The 12,526-nt window shown below is 43.8% G+C and overlaps 11 protein-coding genes across 11 annotated transcripts; 5 read left to right on the top strand and 6 right to left on the bottom strand.

Moving 5' to 3' along the window:
• Positions 1 to 10: 10 nt before the first annotated feature.
• NEHOM01_0949 (replication factor C subunit 3/5) lies at positions 11 to 958 on the bottom strand (the record flags this gene model as incomplete). Its single annotated transcript, XM_051489827.1, has 1 exon — positions 11 to 958. One exon carries the CDS (start codon positions 956 to 958, stop codon positions 11 to 13), a length of 948 nt encoding a protein of 315 aa, XP_051345787.1.
• A 340-nt stretch (positions 959 to 1,298) lies between these two features.
• Positions 1,299 to 2,615, bottom strand: NEHOM01_0948 (RuvB-like protein 2; the record flags this gene model as incomplete). Its single annotated transcript, XM_051489826.1, has 1 exon — positions 1,299 to 2,615. One exon carries the CDS (start codon positions 2,613 to 2,615, stop codon positions 1,299 to 1,301), a length of 1,317 nt encoding a protein of 438 aa, XP_051345786.1.
• Positions 2,616 to 2,633: 18 nt separating this feature from the next.
• NEHOM01_0947 (uncharacterized protein) lies at positions 2,634 to 3,167 on the top strand (the record flags this gene model as incomplete). Its single annotated transcript, XM_051489825.1, has 1 exon — positions 2,634 to 3,167. The coding sequence occupies one exon, from the start codon at positions 2,634 to 2,636 to the stop codon at positions 3,165 to 3,167; it is 534 nt and encodes a 177-aa protein (XP_051345785.1).
• Positions 3,168 to 3,393: 226 nt separating this feature from the next.
• Positions 3,394 to 4,104, bottom strand: NEHOM01_0946 (uncharacterized protein; the record flags this gene model as incomplete). Its single annotated transcript, XM_051489824.1, has 1 exon — positions 3,394 to 4,104. One exon carries the CDS (start codon positions 4,102 to 4,104, stop codon positions 3,394 to 3,396), a length of 711 nt encoding a protein of 236 aa, XP_051345784.1.
• A 44-nt stretch (positions 4,105 to 4,148) lies between these two features.
• NEHOM01_0945 (uncharacterized protein) lies at positions 4,149 to 4,889 on the top strand (the record flags this gene model as incomplete). The annotated part of the gene is made up of 1 exon (XM_051489823.1): positions 4,149 to 4,889. One exon carries the CDS (start codon positions 4,149 to 4,151, stop codon positions 4,887 to 4,889), a length of 741 nt encoding a protein of 246 aa, XP_051345783.1.
• Positions 4,890 to 5,287: 398 nt separating this feature from the next.
• Positions 5,288 to 7,018, top strand: NEHOM01_0944 (AMP deaminase; the record flags this gene model as incomplete). Its single annotated transcript, XM_051489822.1, has 1 exon — positions 5,288 to 7,018. One exon carries the CDS (start codon positions 5,288 to 5,290, stop codon positions 7,016 to 7,018), a length of 1,731 nt encoding a protein of 576 aa, XP_051345782.1.
• A 116-nt stretch (positions 7,019 to 7,134) lies between these two features.
• Positions 7,135 to 7,965, top strand: NEHOM01_0943 (uncharacterized protein; the record flags this gene model as incomplete). Its single annotated transcript, XM_051489821.1, has 1 exon — positions 7,135 to 7,965. One exon carries the CDS (start codon positions 7,135 to 7,137, stop codon positions 7,963 to 7,965), a length of 831 nt encoding a protein of 276 aa, XP_051345781.1.
• On the top strand, positions 7,958 to 9,484 carry NEHOM01_0942 (DNA helicase MCM9; the record flags this gene model as incomplete). The annotated part of the gene is made up of 1 exon (XM_051489820.1): positions 7,958 to 9,484. The coding sequence occupies one exon, from the start codon at positions 7,958 to 7,960 to the stop codon at positions 9,482 to 9,484; it is 1,527 nt and encodes a 508-aa protein (XP_051345780.1).
• Positions 9,485 to 9,736: 252 nt separating this feature from the next.
• NEHOM01_0941 (uncharacterized protein) lies at positions 9,737 to 10,402 on the bottom strand (the record flags this gene model as incomplete). Its single annotated transcript, XM_051489819.1, has 1 exon — positions 9,737 to 10,402. One exon carries the CDS (start codon positions 10,400 to 10,402, stop codon positions 9,737 to 9,739), a length of 666 nt encoding a protein of 221 aa, XP_051345779.1.
• Positions 10,403 to 10,408: 6 nt separating this feature from the next.
• Positions 10,409 to 11,428, bottom strand: NEHOM01_0940 (uncharacterized protein; the record flags this gene model as incomplete). Its single annotated transcript, XM_051489818.1, has 1 exon — positions 10,409 to 11,428. One exon carries the CDS (start codon positions 11,426 to 11,428, stop codon positions 10,409 to 10,411), a length of 1,020 nt encoding a protein of 339 aa, XP_051345778.1.
• A 290-nt stretch (positions 11,429 to 11,718) lies between these two features.
• NEHOM01_0939 (uncharacterized protein) lies at positions 11,719 to 12,492 on the bottom strand (the record flags this gene model as incomplete). The annotated part of the gene is made up of 1 exon (XM_051489817.1): positions 11,719 to 12,492. The coding sequence occupies one exon, from the start codon at positions 12,490 to 12,492 to the stop codon at positions 11,719 to 11,721; it is 774 nt and encodes a 257-aa protein (XP_051345777.1).
• Between the last annotated feature and the right edge of the window lie 34 nt (positions 12,493 to 12,526).

Here is a 12,526-nt window from a genome sequence, read left to right as displayed (position 1 = left end):
GCCAAGTCCATTATTGTCTTAATACAAACGAAGCCAGCATCGCATTCTCTTGCACTTCTTCCGAGCATCCTGTACTAACCCGGTGCTCAATTTCCGAAAGCTCGTTCATAATATCCGCTGCTTCTTTGTTATCCGAATCTTTAAGATACTCAGAGATCTGCGCAATGATTTCCTTGATACCCAGACCTAGTTCTCGCTTGATCGCCACCAAAGTAGTCTTTAATGAAGTAAACCCATCCACCCATAGACTGTGGTAGAACTTTTCAATCTGGCCATGTCCCGTACCAGCGTAATACATCCGCATACTATCCAACGTAATTGACCCTTGAATAGACAGACCTTCCAAGATGTTCATAGCTCTTCTTAAATCTCCATTAGCATAAACAGCCAGGGCATCTAAAGCCTCATCAGTGATCTCAATTCTTTCTTTGTAGGCAACCGACCGCACGTACGCTATAATCTCTGGCTTAGTGATGGGAGCAAACCGAAAGGGAGCACAACGGGATTTAATAGCTGGAATGATCTTCGTTGAGTAGTTGCAAATGATAATAAACCGCACGTTCTTAGAGTACTGCTCAATAATCCTTCTAAGCGCATTTTGAGCATCTTTAGTCATTGAATCGGCTTCATCCAGAATAACTATCTTATAAGGACCGCCTTGCATACTATAACAAGCGGCAAAGGCCTTAATTTTCTCACGAACTACATCTATTCCTCTTTCATCCGAGGCATTCAGCTCCATCAAACTACGTTCCAGACCCGGGAGTACCGAACGGGCAATAGCTTTAGCCGCCGTTGTCTTACCAGTTCCAGGAGGCCCAAAGAACAGAAAGTGCGGAATGTCTCTGTTCTGAACAAACGAAGTCAGCGCACTCTTAATAAAGGCATTTCCAGCCAGATCATCAATAGTTTTAGGCCGATATCGCTCAGATAATGTTACGTCTAATCGGTGACTCATTAAGAAAATTTACCCGATTAGTCTCTCTTTATTGTTCCTCTTATCTATTTCTTCACTATCCAGTCAGTAACAACCCAATACCAGAGCACCACCAGCTTATTAGGTTAGTATTTGCGACCTTTTTATTCCCACCACCTCAGTTCACCCCACTACCACCTACTACCAACATAGCTTAATACTAAATTAGCATTAAATCAGCATCGAGTTGAGTCACCTAAGCTAAGCTAAGCCAAACTAAACTGAACTAAACTAAACTAAACTAAACTCAGCACAATACTGAACTAAACTAAACACAACACAATACTAAACGTAATCTCAATTTAATCTGCCTTATTAGGAACTAGTTGGCATTAGGCGGGAAAAGGGATTTGGCCAGATCTAGACTCTCTCGAGTAGTTGGCCGGTTTTGGCGCTGAGTTAGTACATCAAGAATTGAGATAAGACTAAAGCAATAACGAAGACCTTGCGACTGGCCAAGTTCAGCTAATGCCCGTACTGTTTCTTCATCAGCATTCACCGTTTCTAAATTCAAACGCAAACGCACAATAGCTTGCACCTCATCTAAACTATAAACCGTCGTTTGAATCAGCAGAGCCCGTGAGAAGAAGTCACTAGGTACGCCAAAAGGCCAAGACTCACAACCCCCTCGAGGAATACCAAGTTCACGATCTGTCGCTAGAATAACCACCGGACTTTGTCTTAGTTCACTTACTGTATTAAGAAAAGCATAGCACTCTAAATCCAGTAAGTGCGACTCTGGAATAAATAACATACCCGTAACTAATTCGCCCTTTCCTTCCTCTACCCATTCTTTCATAGAAGCATCTACACTTTCCCGTACTTCCGCCGGAATCTCCAGCGCACTACGATGAACAGAAGAAGGACCTAAGTGCTCACAATTGATAAGATCTATCTCATGAAAAGTAACAGTATGTCTTTCCTCACGCGTAGTTAGTAGTTCCCCTTCCGGAGTAGGTATAAACTGATTGTTTGGTCCAATCAGTTCGTGATCCTTTGCCTTAGAAAGAGCTCGGCCTAAGCGCTGTACTGTACCGGTTGTTTTGTTAATCCGCACGACATCGCCAATTTCAACTCTTTCTTGGTATAAAGCCAGCAACATCTTCTCTCCCAAAGTAAAGATACCTTCAATATCAGTTGTTTTCAAAACAATCTTCCCGGAGCTACCCCTCTCTCTATCTACACTAATCTCAACTACTTCTCCTTCAATAATCCGGCTTATCTCTTTCACTCGCATGCCCAAGGACTGTCTAATGCCTTGCATCAGAATTTCTGTCTTACTCAGTGCAGAAGAGTGTATCTCACTACCAGACAAAACAGTACATGGCACTTCCTCTCGTTTTAACTCAGCCTTTAATCCGGCTAATAGGGCACCTTTACCACTTCCAGCCGGTCCCGCTAAAATAGCTAGTCTTCCTTGATTACTAGCCGCCAGCTTTTGCAAGAGTTTAAGTCCTTGCCGGGCTTGAACTTGTCCAACTAATCCACAACTATCATCACTTAACTCTTTCCCAGCACTCATTTGGTCTCCCATTACCTTACTATCACCCAATCCTAACTTAACTTCACCCAATCCTAAAATATGCGAATAGGCCCCAATTCGGTCAACCAAAGGCAAAGCATTAACTCGTTCTAGCATAAAAAAAAGAGAGGCAGCATGGATAATGAAGCCATACTTAGTGCTACTAAGGCGGTCATTGCGGTTGTCTTAAAAGAGTCTGGATTTTCACATGTTGAAGCCCCAGCTCTTGCCCTACTTAGTGACACACTTATCAATTACACTGTTTATTTGAGTTATAAGCTAAAGAGACAAGCTGAAGATGCCCATCGTAACTCACCTGCCCTTGTAGATGCCGTGCCACTACTGCAATGGGTCAAAGACATACCCGAGACACAAGAATCTTTAGTACTAGCCCAAGAGCCTGAAACAGACCCTATACCGGTCTATACTAGTGAAATATGCACGTACGCTGAGTATCCAGCCAATTACTACGATTTCTTACCACGTTTCCCACCAGCACATACGTTTAAGAACACGCCCATTAAGAGACGAGTCTCAGACGATCGGGCTCTTAAGGCCCGGTTACGGAATGAGCAGATCACTAAAGTCGTTGAGAATCTCTTTGGTATTATGCATAAGAAAAACCAGCCCATCAAAAGAGCCAACTATCTTGCTCCTACACCGCCCTAACTACCCAATACTTACTACGTTTTGTCATACCACACTACACCACACTACACCACATTACACCACACCTCATTACACCCTATCTTATCATATCTTAAGCAAACCCAATAATAAATCAACATAACCTAAACTAAACTATTTACTAACTACTACTACCTTCACTTACCTCAACTCAACTCAACCCAACTCAACCCAACCCCATACTAACCCTATACTAACTCAATCGAAATTACTGCTTAGTGCCAGTATTATCTTGGTTTTCCTTATCCTCGGCGGCAAAAAGAGAACGCATACCTCGAATAAAGGCATAAAGATCTTGAGTTTGGTTGAGTTCTTCCAATAAGGGTGCATACTTCTCCTCTTCTACACTAGCCTTATGAATGATATAGGTATCACCCATTTCAATAGCAAAGGCATACAAGCGACTACTAAAGTTAAAGACAAAATTGACTGAACCAATACTAAGCGGCTCAATACTAAAACCTAAACGGGCTTGGTACTGCTTAATCCTTTCTTCGGCTTTTAGGAGATTCTTCTCAGCTAAGACTTCGTCCTGTTGTAACTCTCTTCTTAATCGGTTGGTGGCTGATAATTGTTGGGCATAGACTTGTTGTAAACACTTGAGTTTGTCTTTGGTCTGGCTAAGTCGACCTTCAATCGCTTGTTGCTCTTCTTTGAGTCTTTCGATCTCCACTTGCTCTGACTCGGTTTCTAGAGCTAACTTCTGGCGGTCATCAAGTAGTTTAGAGTTCTCTTCTTTTAGTTGACTGATTGTAGCTTCTAGTAATTCTTGTTTCCTAAGGATTTCTTGTTTGTCCTTTTGAATCTTACGTTGGGCCGCATGGGCAGTTGAGACAACCCACTTAGACATTACTTTACACTGCATAACAATCTCTTCTGAAACTGATTTGATAGCTTCAAGTACTTCGGTCTCTTTCATCCTAATTTTTGCTGACATAAATAATGCATATCTAGCAAGATTTTATGGATCGAGGCTGTCGTGGTCTAGCCGGAGAGATTGGAGATACCAAAAAGACGGAAAGAATGGAAGAAAGAAGTATTCGATGTGAGTGCTGTTCTGGAGCCGCTAGGGTTCTTTTATCGCAGTCTGGGTTTTGTAAGTTGTGTTTTATTGAGAGATTTGAACGATCGGTGACTAGTGAGGTAAGGAAAGGCCTGGTGGAGACGGATCGGAAGAAGGTAAGACGGGTTTTATGTGTGTTGGAGAATACTTTGGCCTCGGATGTACTTTATAATGTTACGACGAAGAATAAGAGTGTAATGGTGGAGTATGCTTATTGTACCTTAGATAGGCCTAGGGAGGGGGCTGTGCATTTAACTGCAGCGGGAGTGGAGCCCTATGAACGGGTGGGAGCTGTAGTGCAGTATGGAGTTAAGTATCATTATGACTGTGTGGTGTTTAGTCAGTACTCGGCTGAGGTGGCTGATATTCTGTTGCGGATGATAGCTAAGGGGGAGATAGATAGGTACCCTGGGATGTTTGTGCGGGCTGGAGTGAATTTATGCTATCCCTTTTATAGTTGGACTTATAAGTCGATTTATTATTATGCTTTGGTGCAGGGTCTGTTTAAAAGGCCGAATACATGGAGTAGACAGCAGGTTGGGGCTGGGGCGCATCAGGCCTTGATCAGGGATCTGCTGAAGAATTCACCCCACAGTATTTTGAATCTAATCAAGGTGCAGCAAAAGATCTCACATGAATGAATAAGTAAATAAGGTATAAGTTAACGTTTGAATGATGTATTTGATTTAGTCTAATTGTATTGAATTGTGTTATGGTGGGTTGGGTTGTGTTAAGTTGTGTTAAGTTGGCGTTGGTATTGTGTTGTGTTAGTAGGGTATTGTATTGTAATGTAACGTAATGTGTTGGTGTTGTGTATTGTGTTAATGTAATGTAATATAATGTAATGTAAGTTGTAATGTGTTAGTGATGACGTAAGATCGTATAATATTTGATGCGTGGTGAAGTGGTATATTGCTGGGTGTATAGTAGGATGGGAGTTGCGAATGGGTATTAAGTTGTTTTGATGTGGTAGAGGGTGGCGGGTTAAGGGGCTGATGAAACTAATTACATAGTTTGGACTGTAGGTAATTCATTTAAAATGTCGTCTGATGGAGAAACACGGCGAGAACGATCACATTTAGTGGGGTTGCTGGTCCAGGCGATGGATTTACGGAAGAAATACATGCGTGTGAGTCTACAGAATAAGAAGTGGCAGAAGTACGTGCCGGAAGAAGAAATTAGAGCTGGTCTTGGCGGGGATGGAATGTATAAACTAGAAAAAGATAGTATGGTAATTCCAAGTGCTGAGGAGTTCTACCATGACATGGAATACTTGAACAGAATCACACACTATGGACCTTTAAAGAGCTACTGCTTTCAGCGATTAGAACACTTAGAGTTGCAGTTCAAATTACATCATAATACATCCTCGGCTAAAGAGAAGAAGGAACAGAAAACGGCATCTTCTAAGGACATTTACACAGTCGTTAAGGCTGACACACATATTCATCACTCGGCAAGTATGAATTCAAAGAAGCTCCTCCAATTCATTAAGAAGAAGCTGCGTGAAGAACCTAATGAGGTGGTTTACAAGGATGGCGAGGAGCAAACACTGCAGAATATCTTCCAAAGGATTAATAAGACTCCAGACACCTTGTGCTTAGATAGTTTAGATACGCACTCAAACATTGATACGTTTCATCGGTTCGACCGGTTTAATTCGAAATACAATCCGTATGGCGTGCCCTTGTTAAGAGAAGTCTTCCTAAAGCATGATAATTATATTGGTGGTAAGTACTTGGCTGAGATAACTAAAGAGTTGATTGAGGAGATTGAAGAGAAAGAATACTTAAAGTGCGAGTGGGGTATATCTATTTATGGGAAGAAGCCAGATGAGGCTAGAATTCTTTCCGATTGGATCAAAAGGTTTGACATCCACAGCCCAAGCATTCGCTGGTACATTCAAGTTCCGCGGCTTTACGGTCTCTTTAAAGGATACGGCCAGATAAAGAGTTTCCAAGAGTTCTTGTCAAATATCTTTGGGTCCTTACTGGAGGTTTCGCAGGACCAAGCTAAGAATTCCATTGGGACTTTCTTGCTAGATGTGGTTGGTTTTGATTCAGTCGATGATGAAAGCGTGAAGAATAAGCGCAGTGAGTTGGAGAAAGAACCGCCCGCCAAATGGAAACACAAAGACAATCCGCCGTATACCTATTATATGTACCACATGTTCTACCATGTTGCCATGCTCAACCGCATAAGGGCAGCTCGGGGACTAAACATCTTTAGCTTCCGACCCCACGCAGGAGAAAGTGGTGAAACTGAGCACTTAGCAGCGGCCTTTTTGCTTAGCCGGAGCATCGCCCATGGAGTGAAGCTGCGCAAGGCACCTGTCCTGCAGTACTTGTACTACTTGGCACAGGTAGGCATAGCAATGTCTCCTTTAAGTAACAACTCCCTCTTTATTGAATACAGGAAGAACCCTTTCCCGCAATTCTTCTATCGGGGCCTCAATGTTTCACTATCAACTGATGACCCCTTGCAATTCCACTATACCCGTGAGCCACTGATGGAGGAGTATAGTATTGCGGCCCAAATTTGGAAGCTTTCTTCCTGTGACCAGTGTGAAATTGCCCGAAATAGTGTTTTGATTAGCAGCTTTCCTGACAAGGACAAGGAGGAATGGCTGGGTCAGTATGCCATAGAAGGCCGGCTAGTTAATGACCCGAAAAAGACAAACATTCCCCCAACCCGCTTCCGGTATCGAGCAGAGCAGCTCACTAAGGAGTACCACCTACTCCACCGCCATATTGGCTCGCGGCACAACTAACCCTAGATAGCAAGCAATAAATGCCCTTTTGGCTATTTCCCACTTGGGCCTCTCAATTAATGTCTATTTAAGTAGATTGTTTAGTGGCAATTGTTTAGGAGATGGAACAAAATAGAATGCCTGGGATCCTGGAATGCTCGGTGGATTTCAATAAGCCCATATCTGTGCGAGCTAGTCACGTAGTGTGCCGGACCCGGTGTGGCCGAGTCATTCGTTTGCGCCTATTTGAAAAGTCTGTGCCCGCTCGCCCCGATGTGGCCATTAAGTACACCCAGTGTCTAACCAAGCGAATAGGCTACAAGTACTTGACTGCCACAAACATTGGCTACATTAACCGAGAGAGTCGACTAGCCCTCGAACAGCGCATTGGTACCCGCATTGTTCCCTGCGGCGCCATTACAGAAGATCTCAAGAAAACCTCGTATATCAGAGGAATACTACAATGCGAAATGGGTGGCCGCCGAAGCGCCATCATTAAAGACTACGATTTAGACCTTCCCGGCGAATCCGACCCACAAGAGGTTCTGCAGCTAATCATCAACAATGAGAATCTCTTCCATAAGATTGCTGAACAACAAAAGAAGTTCAATCGCTACGGAGTTGAAACCATCCGCATGCTGCAGAAGCGGTTCTTTGGGTGCTACCACCTCCAGAAGAAACGAGCCGGGGTGCATCCTTTTGTTCTCAAAGGATCCTGGACGCGAGAGAAGGCCAGCCGCTTCTTCTATTCCTATAAGACTTCCCTGGCCCTAGAAAGAGTTGCTTTATTCATCAATCTCTTCCCCAAAGAGACAGAGCACACCACTAAGCTAGAAATCAAAGGAAAAACTGTTTATTACCACGTACGTATTGATCGCATTGATATCTTAGATACAAATAGTACCAAAAAGCGTCTAGAGAGTATCAAAGACAAAAAATCTGTCCTCCCCATTGAAAGTAATGGATAGCCCCGATATTACACCGCTTGATGTAATGCAGGCCTATGACAAAGACCCCCAGGCCTTGCTTAGCCAGCTGGACCAAATTGCAAGCGGCGAGTCGCCTAGGCCTTTAGTGAACATTCCTTCTGCCTTTGATCTGGCTGGATTTCCCTTCTCTGTTCATTACGGCCGCATTGTGAGTATCTATGGCACTGTGCTGAAAATTGGCCTGCTTGGTTTTCGCCAAGATGCCGACCGCAAAGTTGATTACCAAGAGATTCGTGTGCAAGAGCGCAGTAATGTTTATCTATCGCAGACCATAACTGTTTATTTAGAAGGACCGCTTGTGGAAAGCTGTCGGCCTGGCGAGCTTTTAAGAATTACAGGCGTGGTTAAAGTGCTCTGGAATAGGATCAGGCCTTTACAGCCACTAGATTGTGAATATGCGCTCTCTGCCCTAAGCATTTCTAAGCAGACTCCACTCGCTAGTCCCGCGCCCGTTGAGGTGGCTCGGCCCAGTGAGTACCATACACTTATGGAGGCGCTTTCTCAGTACGCCCCGCGGCTGAATGGACTACTCCACTGCAAGCTAGGCATGCTTCTGTGCTCTCTAGGCGGCTGTGAGTCTCGGAAAGACCCCAAAGAGGGCAGTGGTAGTTCGAATGCTGAGCAGTTGTACAGAGATGCTCAAACTAAGAACCGAACCTCTTGCCACCTATTAATGGTGGGGCGCACTGGATCAGGAAAGAGCGAGTTCCTTTCATTTGCCGCCAAGACCTTAAAACCGGCTGTGCTAACTACTGGCATTGGCTGTACCTCCGCGGGCCTGACTGCCTGTGCAATTCGCGAGAAGAACAATTGGAGTATTGAGCCGGGAGCTTTGCCCCAGGCCGATGGCGGTATTTGCTGCATCGATGAGTTTGGATCGCTTAAGAAGGAGGACAAGGCTTCTATTCTCGAAGCTATGGAGCAGCAGACTTTGACTGTAGCTAAAGCAGGAATGCTTGTGCGGCTAGATACTCGGTGCTCGGTAGTAGCTGCGATTCGGCATGCAGCAATTATCCGGGAGGGAATTCTTCCCTCTCTTAAACTACCACCCCCACTACTCTCACGTTTTGATTTGGTTTTATCTCTTGATGACGCAACTCCTAATAATGAAGACATCTGTCGTAGCATTATTTGGCGACAGCCCAATGAAAGTGCTACTGTATACATAAGAGATCTTTTACTTCGCCGTCGGCCTAAACAGGTTGTTCTTTCCGATCAGGCTCGCTTGTTGATTGGTAAGTACTATGAGCGACAACGACGAACACCTGGCACAACTGTCCGAGCTTTAGAAAGCCACATCAGACTAACAGAGGCCTATGCTAAACTCATGGATCGCTCTGAAGCCATCCATACCGATGCTCTAATCACGGCCCTTCTACTAGATGCCAATCTAACTCTAACTCCTCTTTGGCCCCATCTTCGACTGGACACCCTACTACTTTCGTCCACCCAGCTCCAACTCGCTCTCGACCAGATTGAAGCTGAACTCCTAGAATAGGCCATCTTACCAACTCGTCCAAACCCAAATCTAACATAACTCAACACCACCTGGCCTTTGTTCTTCCACACCACACCCTATCTCACTAAGATTTCACTACCACCACTCCACCCCACCATATCATACCATACCACACTACTACTCTCATCAACTTAACCCACATCAACTCAACTTAACTCAACTCAACCCAATACTAACTAATTGCTAACTAATTACTAACTCAACTCAATAAATAGGTGTGTGTTGTTGTATTTATTGGTGGCGGGCCATCTTCTTCTCTTGGAGCATTCTTTGGATCTTTAATGGCTGGAAAAAGATGCTCCGGATGGCCAGTGTATTGAATTTGATATCCGGGAGACAGAAGGTCTTTTCGATCACAGGAACGTGTGCTAGAATGCGGCTGGTGATGTTATCCTCTAGCTTTACATAACTATCGGATACCTTGTCTTTCTTCTCCTTCCTTTTCTTCTTCTTTTCAGGTCGCTCTTCTTCCAGATCGACACCGCTACTCTTCTTTCTCTTCTTCTCCTCGGCATTCTTCTTAATTAGTACGTCATAGGCGATTGTTCGCTTGGTAACTGCTCGCTTCAAATGCGCACTATGAACTTTGCAGTTAAGACTCCTGGCACACTCAACCCCACTCTCTGGGTCAGGCACGGCACAACGCGTGTTATAAAAGGTCTCTAAGAGTTCATTTGGCCGCGTCACTTCAACACAATGATGGTTTGGAATGTTCCGCTGGAGAAGAACCTCTTTGCACGAACTGCAGAAGAACAACGCATTCGGGGGCATATTTCGGCAAAGAATGTCATGGGTGTCATCTAACGGAACCAAGGCAGAAACAGCGCTTGGGCGATTAGATGGTGATCCTTTCCTGGTATTCATTGGTGACGTGTGTTTGGGAGCACTGTAGGCCATATTTATTTAAATATCGAAAGAACACCAACTATTAGAGCTGTTTGATACCAGTTCGGCATGGAAAAGAAGAGATTCAGGATTAAGTCCAACTGATCTTATAATCGTGCCTGGAACAGTCTTATCTGACCAAAGGTATAGATAATTAATTGATTTTAACGTAATTGACAAACCATGAATGTGATTTTGATCAATAAGAAAAGTATGTTTAGTTGGTGTAGATGTAAAGGGTCTTTTGAGAAGTAAGATGCGTAAGTACTGTTTATAATTCTTAGGACTTTCAAGAACTTGTCTAGCGGTTATTTCACCAAGACCAGCAATATTCAGAATAAAAGGCGGAGTGCGTTTAGATGGATCGGGCAGATCAACTGTTGGGGCATAATGAATGCTTGGATGTGACTGAAGTAGAAGCCATGAAATTGCTGAGAAAGTCTTAGCTGGGAAAAGATACTGTGGGCCGCCTAAGTGTCCAAAATGGCTCTGTACATTCAATACTGCCTCAGCCGACATGGAAGTCGTTCCAGCCAAGGCCGAGAGGAGCATAGTCTTAGTCGGCTCCGATAGTTCACTAAAGTTCTCCGCAAACCCATTAGTCATACAATGGTACAGCGCTAGCTTATCTTCAGTTGGAATACTAGAGGACATGGCAATCTCTTCACGACTATTGGGCATTTTAACCGTTCGCCGGCCATCCTGCAACACTACCTGATAAATAGGAATGAATACTTTCTGCCACGCAAACAAGCGAGATACGTAGTGCACTAAAGGATCTTTCGGTCGCAACAATTGCAAATTAGTCTCAACCGGCACATCTAACGGCGGCTCAATCTGGTGATTAATTAAGACTTCCTCCGCACAGGCGCACTCATAAAGAGAAGAACTTGCCCAGGTTGTCCCAACTTCGGCCGAAACTGCCACTACCTCCCCAGCAGCCGCCAACTCAATAATAGCCCAGCAATCCGCCACCGAAGTCCCTAAATAAACCGAACTTACTCCCTCTTTCTTTAACCGTCGCAACGCATCTCCCATCTATATTCACTCTAAACCCAGTTTTAAGCGCCCCAATCTAGAACCAATTCTACCCCACTCTAAACATCACTACCCCCATCCCATACTAATATTAGCCACAACTTCTTCTGCCAACTTCTTCTACAAAACTCTCCCATCCCAATCCCAATACCACCTTAACCTCACTAACCTCACCGATCTCCATCTCCACCTCCCCCACACCTACACAATCCCAACTCAATCCCATCCCAACTCAATACCAATTCAATACCTTATCGCAGTAACTCTATTAAACCTATTATAAACCTTTATTATGGCTGCATTTGCTTGAACCACTCGGGTGGATCAATACCAAGAATCAAAAGAATCTCTTCAATATCGGCTAGCTCTAACTCTTTCTTCAACTTCCCTTGGAAGATTCCTTTGGCATACCGTGGTAGCATTCCCGTGAAAGTCTCATAGTTCTTCACAATGTACTTGAGTTGGGCGGACAATGAGTAAGCAATTGTATCTGGTACATAGTCTGAAATAAGATCAGCCCCAAGTTCTTTAACTAACTTTGGATGCAGACGCTTCGTATAAATCAAATGGGCTACTGAAGACTCAACTGAATTCCTTTCCCCAACATAGTCTCCTCTAAGCTCAGTCTCCATAAAGTCACTATCCTTAAGATGCTCTTCTATTTCACGACATAAATCTTCAGCTGTTTTCCCAACAGTAGCTATAGCTGGTGTTCCTGCACTAATAGACTTCACTCGTAAAGCCGTATCGTTAGTTAGTATAATATCCACATGGTTGTTTAAACAGGCAATAGCAAATGTATCATCATTAGTCTGTCCTTGTACTTCAATTGAGTTCTCTACAAAGACTTTCTGGTTAACCGATCGGCCCATTTCGCTTAGTATGTACTTAGTCGCTTCACGAGCAGTGGCTGATTTGGTTTTTATCGCATCTAACTCCCTAATTATCACCCGAGGCACAAAGATTCCAGCATTTAGACTATTTAAATGCACTACTAACCTTTTCACACACTCCAAACTATCTAAGAATACATTCGTATCAACTCCAATTAAGATCATGTTCATGGAGAGAAGAAAAACAAAAGTAAAACGATGTTCT

This window comes from Nematocida homosporus, assembly GCF_024244095.1.
Source record: "Nematocida homosporus strain JUm1504 chromosome Unknown 4502, whole genome shotgun sequence".
In the NCBI taxonomy this organism is placed as follows: Eukaryota; Fungi; Microsporidia; genus Nematocida; species Nematocida homosporus.
The sequence above is the reverse complement of the archived record's forward strand: the minus strand, read 5'-3'. Positions and strand labels throughout refer to the sequence as shown.